The sequence below is a fragment of the Trachemys scripta genome, chromosome 3, assembly GCF_013100865.1.
Source record: "Trachemys scripta elegans isolate TJP31775 chromosome 3, CAS_Tse_1.0, whole genome shotgun sequence".
NCBI lineage: Eukaryota > Metazoa > Chordata > Testudines > Emydidae > Trachemys > Trachemys scripta.
Genome location: NC_048300.1, coordinates 156720952 through 156731656, shown reverse-complemented (window position 1 = coordinate 156731656; position 10705 = coordinate 156720952). Strand labels below are relative to the sequence as shown.

The 10705-nt window shown below is 40.9% G+C and overlaps 1 protein-coding gene across 1 annotated transcript in view; it reads left to right on the top strand.

Moving 5' to 3' along the window:
* PRIM2 (DNA primase subunit 2) overlaps positions 1-9094 on the top strand; it is a 276288-nt gene extending 267194 nt beyond the window's left edge. The window contains exon 15 of the mRNA XM_034766895.1: positions 8466-9094. Coding sequence (XP_034622786.1) covers positions 8466-8693 — 228 coding nt within the window. The 3' untranslated portion in view covers positions 8694-9094. The remainder of the gene's footprint in view (positions 1-8465) is intronic.
* Positions 9095-10705: the final 1611 nt, after the last annotated feature.

Genomic DNA, 10705 nt, shown 5'->3' with positions numbered 1-10705 from the left:
GGGGCACAGTGCAGGGGTTAGGGGCACAGGAGGGCAGTGCAGGGGGTAGGAGTGATGGTGGCACAGTGCAAGGGTTAGGGGCACAGGAGGGGAGTGCAGGGGTTGGGGTGGAGGGGCACAGTGCAGGGGTTGGGGCACAGTGCAGGGGTTAGGGGCACAGGAGAGGAGTCCAGGGGTTGGGGTGGAGGGGCACAGTGCTGGGTTAGGGGCACAGGAGGGCAGTGCAGGGGGTAGGAGTGATGGGGGCACAGTGCAGAGGTTAGGGACACAGGAGGGGAGTGCAGGGGTTGGGGTGGAGTGGCACAGTGCAGGGGTTGGGGCACAGGAGGGCAGTGAGGGGGTAGGAGTGATGGTGGCACAGTGCAGGGGTTGGGGCACAGGAGGGAAGTGCAGGGGTTGGGGTGGAGGGGCACAGTGCAGGGGTTAGGGGCACAGGAGGGGAGTGCGAGGGGTAGGAGTGATGGGGGCATACTGCAGAAGTTAGGGGTGCAGGAGGGGAATGCAGGGGTTGGGGTGAAGGTAGCACAGTTAGGTAGGGGTTAGTGCGCATGAGGGGGGCATAGGTTGGGAGTGAAGGGATATAGGGATTAGTGGCGCAGGAGGGGGAGAGCAGGCATTGGGGCAAAGGGGGCACAGGGCAGGGGTTAGGGGGAAAGAGAGGGTGGGGAGCCCATGGGAAGCCAGGGGCAAAAGGGGGGGGTACCCTGTGCTCCTGGCTCACCGGGACCAGGAGCACTAAATGCAAGTTCGCCCAGGGTGCCATTTTCCCTAAGGCCAGCCCTGGGAAGGTGTATTAAACAGGAAATCAGCACCCAGAGATAGTGCCTAGATTCCGGCAAGTAAGCTGAAGAACACGTGGGGATCCAGTGGGTGGATTCAAACATAGCATCCTGGTGAGCATCCAGCCAGGGCTATAACATGGTAAGTAGGTGTTTCTCTGTATTTATTGGATAGTATTCCTGAAAACAATATGAACACCCTTTGAGAGAGGATTCCTTAGTCTATGTCCTTTTGACTGAGAATCCTAAACTGCTCCATTCTCCCTTCCATCAGCTTCTTGTTAGATGTTGGAAGTTGATCCTCCTCTTCAGGATAGTCTGCATAGAATTCTCAAACCAATACCACCAAGATTGTAGTAAAAACAATAGTAAGAATAGTGAGAGAAAATCAGGCTAAAGCAAAACATGAAGTGTGTGTGATGTATCTAGTGTTCCACATTACTTGAGTCCACTCAATCCTCAGCTCCCCCATTTTCCCTGTTCCTCTTTCTGGGAAGACTGTCAAAGAGTCAGAGTAGGGAAATATACAGGTGTCAGGTTTCTTGTGATATCATCATGTCTCTGATGAGGTCCTTAGTTACACCATTCAAATTACTTTTGACTTGCCTCTTCTGAGATCTCATCCATAAAGATATTTACACAAATGCACTCCATATTTCCAACCCCAGACATTAAAAACCTATGAATCAGGGTGCCCCCCAACTCATAAAATTTGCTTATAATCATCAGATATTTTAAAAATAATCGATGATGGGTTCTTTTTATTTGACGTCTAGTTGTTGAGCCATTAGGGTACACTTGGGGAACATTTCAAACTTTTTTCAGCAACCCTGGGGGTGAGAAACTTACCTTTTAAATGAAAGCTGAAATTATCATGTAATCACCTGAATCTGGGAGCCGGAGCTTTAAGATAACCAGCCAATATTGCAAGACTCATGATAAATCATGAGAGTTGGCAACACTATGCCATTATTTCTTATGAAATCTCTAGTGCACGTATCTAAAATCTATTTGGGATTGTATTCCCTTCCTTGGATAAATAGTTTGTAGTTCCTATTTCTTTCCTATATCACTTTACAATATAGGAGTCTGAAGATGTAAACCCACAATAGTTTTCTCACAGCCCCAATTTATATATTATATATATTCCCTCTCCAAAGCTGTGTACTCTTTGTTCTAGCCTAAGGGCCATACTTTTGCAGCTTACTGTTTGCAGAAGTCCAGCTTACTATTTATCTCTAATGAGAGTCTCTATATTTTTTTATCATTTCTTCATTTTAATTCTACTGTGTTGCAGACAGACTGAAAAAGTATTGCCAAAGGCCTAAAACAAGGGAAAGTACTATTTAGGCAAGTAAGAGTCAAGTTGTATACCCCCAGACAACAGGGGAAGCTGTAGTTGGTCTGAGACATCAGGCACAGGAGAACCGAGCTTATTAAGGGAAGGGTGACAGAGGAGCTGAATAGAGCTGCCACAGACTAAGACAATAAGAAGGGGGTTAATAGATCATTAGAGCTCAGCTGCCACATAGAGAGTATGGGAATAGGCCTATTCAATGTCAGCCACAAAAGTAACAGATGGATACCAGGCAGAAGTGAACACTTTTAGTCATTAGAGGCAAAGCTGTACAAAAATCAGATATATGCATCCAAAAAAACCCAGTGTTCATAATATTTATTAATAGGGCTGACATCTGTAGGGGTCCTACATCTTGCCACCCTTCATCTGTATTCCTATCCATCATCTCATCCCCTGACCACTGCCTCCATCCCCCTCTGCAGCTATATGCCCTCCAGCCCCACACCAAAGCTCTCTGTTCTTAGCCACAACCCTTCCACTGGCTCCCTCCCCATTTTCCCTCCCTTTCCCTTCCCCCTCCCCCCATCATCGCCCCTTCATGCCTCCTCCCACTTCTGCTCCCCCTCACCCTCTGGCTCCTGCAACTACTCCCTTTTCTCATTAGTCATCCCTCTCTGCTCCAATCAGGTTGCTTCCTCATTTTCCTCCACAATGCCTGGAGTACCAACAGTGGGAATATTGAGAACATAGATGAGACAGTCTTCTAGCTCTCAGTTTCTGTAACCAGTGCCACAGTGGCTCCAGTAACCAGGAGAACAAATTTCAGGGAAAGTCCTACTCAGCACCTGTAGCCTAAGGATGGAACATGCCCACAGAAGAAATAATCTTCAGAGAATTTAGCTGCCAGACTCTAACAAGCCTCCACTGAGCATGCTATCAATTTTTCAGAGGCTTGTAACTTGGCTAAATTTGGGCAGATTATTTGGATACTAGGATTTTTACTTGAATTTCAAATAAATTATTTCATATTCTCATTTATGACTTACCATTTTAGACTGTTGTTGGCAGTGGCTTTTGATTCGTATTTAGGGCCCTATCAAATTCATGGTTGTGAAAAACACGTCACGGACCATGAAATCTGGTCTTGCCTGTGAAATCTGGACTTGTGTATACCTTTACTCTGTACTTTAGAGGTCTCACAGAGGAGACCAGTGTTTCTCAAACGAGGGGTCTCAACATAAAAGAAGGTTTGGAGGAGGGGTTCGCAAGGCTATTGTAGGGGGGTTGCATTATTGCCACCTTTACTTCTGCGCTGCCTTCAGAGCTGGGTGGTTGGAGAGCGGCGGAGGCTGGCTGGCTGCCCAGCTCTGAAGGCAGCGCCACAGTCAGCAGCCGTGCAAAAGTAAAGGTGGCAAAACCATACCATGACATCTTTATTTCTGTGCTGCTGCTGGCAGTGGTGCTGCCTTCAGAAATGGGCTCTCAGCCAACAGCCGTAAAAATTCCTGCAGCCGGGGGAGGTTCCTGAAGGTGAGTCTGCCCTGGGAGTGGCCTCTGCAGGGGAAGAGGAAGTCCCGTCCCTCACCAGTCCAGCCAGGACCAGCAGCTGGAGGCCAGTATACAGTAGGACCCTCAGCCAGGGCGCCCCCAGCCCTGCCCTTCCCTGGCTTCATGAGAAAAAACGAGAAACCATGGCAAAGTAGTCCCAAATAGAAAAAGCAGATTGCAAAGAAATGCCTTTACACAGTCACGAGAGAAATAATATTTAATTCAAACATTGAGAGAAGCACATTTTCTTACCGAAGAAATTAGAGGTCTGAGCTGCATGTGGACAAGTAGTAATAATTTTAAAGAAAAACCACACTGATATCAATTATTAATTATTGATAGATTATAGGCAGCCTGTCATAGTGACAGTGGTCTAAAAATGATTGTTGCTTTGAAACCAGATTGCATTCCAGAGCAGTTTAAATAAACATATTTTAAGGCCCCTGTCAAGGCTGCTTCCCCACTCTGAACTTTAGGGTACAAATGTGGGGGTCTGCATGAAACTTCTAAGCTTAATTACCAGCTTAAATCTGGTCTGCTGCCACCACTCCCAAAGTGCTAATTCCCTTCCCTGGGTAGCCTTGAGAAACTCTTCACCAATTCCCTGGTGAATACAGATCCAAACCCCTTCGATCTTAAAACAAGGAGAAATCAACGAGCACCTACCCCCCCCCCACCCTTTCTCCCACCAACTCCTGGTGGATCACGATCCAACCCCCTTGGATCTAAAAACAAGGAAAAATCAATCAGGTTCTTAAAAAGAAGGCTTTTAATTAAAGAAAAAGGTAAAAATAATCTCTGTAAAATCAGGATGGGAAATAACTTTACAGGGTAATCAAACTTAAAGAGCCCAGAGGACCCTCCTCTAGCCTTAGGTTCAAAGTTACAGCAAACAGAGATAAACACTCTAGCAAAAAGGTACATTTACAACTTGAGAAAACAAAGATAAAAACTAACACGCCTTGCCTGGCTGTTTACTTACAAGTTTGAAATATGAGAGACTTGTTCAGAAAGATTTGGAGAGCCTGGATTGATGTCTGGTCCCTCTTAGTCCCAAGAGCGAACAACCCCCAAAACAAAGAGCACAAACAAAAGCCTTCCCCCCACCAAGATTTGAAAGTATCATGTCCCCTTATTGGTCCTTTGGGTCAGGTGTCAGCCAGGTTACCTGAGCTTCTTAACCTTTTACTGGTAAAAGGATTTTGGAGTCTCTGGCCAGGAGGGATTTTATAGTATTGTACACAGGAGGGCTGTTACCCTTCCCTTTATAGTTATGACAGCCCCAATTTTAGCATGTAGATAAATAATAAAGTGGCTAACACATTTTTAACAATAATTAAATTAGATTAATTAATGCCTACATAATTTGCACGAGTGATGCTTCTTCGGCAATTGGTACTACAGCAGTTTATTTCTAAATTAGTGTGTCTTTTTTGAAGAATGTTATTCTTGAGTACCTGTAAATATTTACTATTCTTGTCTGATTTTTTAAATAAAATCTTTGTGAGTATAACTGTTTAGTGAACTTTCTAATATAGAACATTTTAGATCTGTATAGTTGGAGTACATGATGTTAAAAATGTAAGCAAAAATATATTTTATTATGATTATAGAGATAACTGTCATCTTTGTTATAACTTGCCAGATATTGATGATTTAATATTACTACATTTCTAATTTTATTTAACCACCTTGGTTCCCTACTTTATTTGGAAAATGAATGTCAGTATCCTCTTGCTTATTTAAAGCGGGGAGGGTGGGGAATGTACGTTTGCTTTTCATTGTCCTTTGTGATCAAATCTCATTTAAGTGAAAGTTTTTGAAAATGAACCACAGCTAATTGATACCATTTGCTATAGAACTATGATTGTTCCATATGGCTTTTTTTTGTGTGTGTAATACCAGCTGCCTTGTTATCAGCTGTCATTGGAAACTGCTTGATTAAAACCTAAAGATCCCTGAGGTGCAAAACTATTGCCTCACTTCCTTTCAAAACCACATTTGCTACAGTAGAAATATGAGACTAATGTTTGTGTGAAGGTCAATGTGAGGAAAATATGTTGAATTCAAGGAAATGTTTGATATCTTCTATTAGATGAAATAAACAGATTTGTTTAAAGTAAAATGCCTTTGAGTCTGGATCAATATAGATTATAAGTTCAACTTTTCTTTACAGTACATCATGTACAGTTTTATTTTTCCTTATATGCTGAATTAATTGCATCTGTAAATGAAACTGATAAACTTGCTGAAGAAATTCAATTTCAGTCTATTACTGGTTGGTTAACTTCTGAAGACACAAAGAACCTTTAAGGAAGAATTATTGATACAGTTTTTAAAAGTTTCAAATGACTAGGTTACTGACAAAATAAATATTTTTCTTAAAATAACACAAACAGTCTGACTAAACACACAAAGCAAGGAAATATAAATACGTGCTCCTGTTTTTTTATTAGTGGATCAAACAAGCCATTAATTTCTCATATTAATTTTTGTGCCATCAGAGCAGTATATTATTATGCAGAAAAATCCTTGTGGAAATTTATTTTTTGGGAAATAGACTGAGAAGAAGCAGTAAAAAAGTAATAGAGTGTAAGTGCAGAATTTCCTTAAAGCAGACTTCCAAACTGCGGCTGATGAAGTTCTAGAAAGACTCAGCAATACCCTTCAACTTTAAAATGGGGGAGAAGTTTGTAGAGATAACCCTTAAGATTTACAAAGCTGACTACAAGTTTCAGTAGAATTTAATGGGTGTTGTGTGAGTAAATCACAAAGTCATCTTTGAAAATCTCAGTCTACGCATCTCATCTTGCAGCTTCATTTTGATACAAGCAGATACTTCGTAGATTGTTCTAATTCATTATAAAAAGAGAAAAATGAGTTACTATCCAGAAAAACAAACTGAGATTCTAAGGATAAAATAGGAAGGCTAGTAAAGAGATTTGGGTTGAGTGGCCTTCAATATGAGACACACAGCTCCACAGTTCTTTCTTCAGACCCTTCTTGTATAGGCTGGCTAAAATTCACCCGCATAATACAGAGATGAAATTTAACGAATGGGGAAAATAGCCAGAAGAAATATCAGAGATTAATCACCCACCTCTCCCCTAATTTGGAGGTCTGTGTCCTCTACTTTTTTCCTAAGATTTTCAACCTGACAGTGATATTGGAGTCCCAATTGCTCCTACATACTGAGGCTGTTGCACTTGTGCTTTTCATCATATATTTGGCAAGGAGGTTGTGACCTTTTCTTTTTTTATGTAGGACCTCACTGCAGTTATCCCTTCTTTTATCATATCATGGCTAGATTATTATAATACAATCTAATTTAAAACCTTTCAAAACTTGGAACTAGTACGGAATGTGACTGTGTACTTATTCAGCAATGTTTCATGCAAAGAGCACATTACATCAGTGTTACATGATTGCATTGGCTTTGAGTTAACTTATAGATGAGCTGTAAAGTGTTGATTTTGATCTATAAAGTCCTAAATAATTTTTTCTCGTATGATATTGTGGCATTTGCCTCAGCATCCTCTTCCTAGTACAAAAAGGGAGGATATTGGCAGCCAAGAATTCCCAGTTGGTGGCTCTTAGCTTTAGAATTTGGCCTCCTACCTTGGTTAACCAGATCCCAGAGTTGATGACCTTTTTAACTGTTCTCCCGGGTTTTCCTGTGGCTTGTGGGAAGATGGTGGGGTGAAGGGTGAATGTTGGGGAAAACTTGACTAACTGCTCCTTTTAAAAGACTATCTGGCTTTTGGTAGATGTTTCAAGCTTGTAAGCACCTGAGGGATAGGGGTTATAAGTGAGGTTGTGAAATGGGTACGGCTGAGTAGCTTGCTTTTAAGACTATGAAAGGCCCATAGAGGAAAATTATTTTTAATGTTTTGGTATGTTTGATAACTGTTTAACTTTTTTTCAGATTGTGTAACTGACTAGAGAATTAACTAATAAGAGCAATCACAAACCAAAATAGATAATTATAGTAGTTGAATGAAGAGACATGCCTGACTTTAAGAAGCAATTAAAAATAAAATAGAATGCACATTATAGTAGTTTCTCTTCCTTCTTCCAACTAATCAGAAGTCCATGTGCTGTTTGATGTGGGACAGGGGCCCATTGGGATTCCTTGGAGCTGGATCACACATGTCCTTGCAGCTTAGCCCCAGTGCCAGTAGAGCAAAGACAAGATCAGGCCATTGGCCTTCTGCCTAAGCCTGCTGCCTTGTTGAATATAAATCATGTCGGTGGTCGACATCAATAAGGGCTACGGTGAGAGTACGGACAGCGTGGATCTACTGTTTTATCCATGGCCTCACATTTGTATTGACAGCCAATCCTGATTTGTTTCATGAAACTTTGTCCTTATTGCTGTTCCCCTCTGGCCCATTCACCCTAGACTAGTCTGGAGCCCACCCACCCAAAACTGGAAAAAAATGGATGTAAAGAGTAGGATGGGTTCACCAGGTGAAGTTGTAACAACCTGTGTAGTTTCCACACTTATGTTACTTTGCATGTTTTATTTACATTCATTTGTAGTTCCTCCAACATTACAAGAAAGACAATGTTAAAATAATATATTTAATAATAGTATTAAAACAATCATGTTTAATTCCTAAAATATAGGAGAAGGAGGTTTGTGTTGCAATTAGATCCTTAGCATGATAGTATTGAATCAGACAGGTATCAGCAAAGTGATTTCCCTCCACCCCCATTTTCTTAAACGAAAGCTAAACTAGTTAAATGACTAATGCTATTAAATGAGTTCATCTAATCTAAAATTCATCTTTTGAAATACTGTGTAATAATTCCTTTTCCTTTCCTTCTGTGTACAGGTTGATGATATTGGGTTTTCTTTGAATCATCCCAATCAATATTTCGCAGAGAGTCAGAAGCTACTAAGTGGTGGTAGAGAAGTGAAGAAAGAACCAAGTGAACCTGAAAGCTCCCAGCAAAAACTGAGTAGTCAGAAAAGTACAAATTCATGTTCCATTCCCATTTCTTCAAACACAGAAGCAGATACAGAACTGGAGGGACTGGATGCATATTTCACTGAAGACTGAGAAGCTTTGTTGTTTATTTTTCTCCACTTTGTTACTTCCCTATAATTTTAGCAACATTTTCCCTCATAGTAAGAGAGTAAGCATCTGGCTTTCTGGAGAGCTTGGGCCTGTAAGGCTCTAAGTTGGCTGATGAAAAGAAAGAAGAGATACATAAATTGTAATTATATCCAGTACTTTTCCTTGTAGATAGAGCACATCGGTTCCATAGTGCAGTCAATTTCTAACTGCTTGGGGCATGGGAACCGAAAATTAGTTCCTAAATTTGAATGATATTGCAGTTTCTGGTAGGTGTTTCTGTGCTCATAAGCATTTTGTGTGTAACCCATCTTTCTTTATACTCCACATTTTTAAATAGCTTTCTCTTCACTGTTTTTCTTAATAAACATGTTGAAATGTAAAAATCTGTGATATTTTCTTGTTCAATTATACTTCTAGAGAGATGCAAGCTGCCTAAATCATATTTACAGATATATCTTTTTTTTAAGAAATATTATTTCTTGGGACATGAGGAATACCTCCAATTAGTAGTATTTATTTACAGTCTATGATTTGGTGGTTAAGGACTCAGATCATTAGAAAAATTCAGATCTTTCTATCTAAAGTATGCATATGACCTTCGTTACCATTTGAGCAACTTACAATCTTTTAGAGTTGTATTCTCACAGCTGTACTTTGACAAACTGGGAGTACAATTATCCCAGTTTCATAGATATGGAACTGTGGCACAAAGAGACTAAGAACGAGATAAAGGTATTTGGGTACTGTTATAGTCAGTGGTGCAAAGCCTAAGTGATTTAGGTGGTTAAATCTCATTTTCAAAAGTCGCATAGGCATTAAGAGTCTCAGTCTCATTAACTTTCAATCAGACTTAGCCTTCTAAATGCCTATGTAATTTCTGAAAACCAGACTTAGCTGTGCAAGTCACTTGGCCTTGCAACACTGAGGGCTGGTCTACACTAATGCTGTAAGTTGACCTAAGTTACGCTAGTTCAGTTACGTAAATTACGTAACTGAAGTAGACATAACTTAGGTCAACTTACAGCAATATCTACACCATGCTGTGTCGATGGGAGACTCTCCCGTTGACATAGCTTCTGCCTCTCAAGGAGATGGAGTACAGATGTCGACAGGAGAGCGCTCTTCCATCAACTTAGTGCGTCTTCACCAAACCCGCTAAATCGATACTGCTGCATCAATTACAGCAGTTCCAATTTAGCCAGTAGTGTAGACATGGCCTGAGTGGAGCAACACATAAGTCGCAAAAATAGGTCTGATACTAATAATTAGATAAATAAGATAGAAATGAAGATTTTGTATTTCAGTAGTACCTGGAGACCCTGTTGGTTTAGGCACTGTACATACACCTAGTAAGAGAGAGTCTTTGTGCTGAAAAGCTTACAGTCTATATAGACAACTTCCTGGTGAGGAAGTTGTAGTATCACTGTTTTATAGATGGACACAGAGAGATTAAGTGGCTTGCTTAAGGTCGCAGGAAGTGTATGAAAGAGCTGGGGATTGAACCCAGGTCTCTTTTGTGCCAGTCAAGGTATAGAAATGAGTTGATGTGTTTATCATAATAATTTGTGATTGAGTAAATACATTTCTTTTATATAGTTCCAATGGGAATTGAGGAGTTGCACACTTCACACATGTGTTGTACGTTTACTGTGAAATTTTTCATGTTAAGAAGGACCTGCTTTGTTCTCTTAGTTCGTTCTCTCTCATTAGTTGCACGCATACAAAATGGGAAATGACTGCCTAGGAAGGAGTACTGCAGAAAGGGATTTGGGGGTCATAGTGGACCACAAGCTAAATATGAGTCAACAGTGTAATACTGTTGCAAAAAAAAGCGAACATAATTCCGGGATGTATTAGCAGGAGTGTTGTAAGCAAGATACGAGAAGTAATTCTTCTGCTCTACTCTAGCCTGATTAGGCCTCAGCTGGAGTATTGTGTCCAGTTCTGGGTGCCACATTTCAGGAAGGATGTGGACAAATTGGAGAGAATCCAGA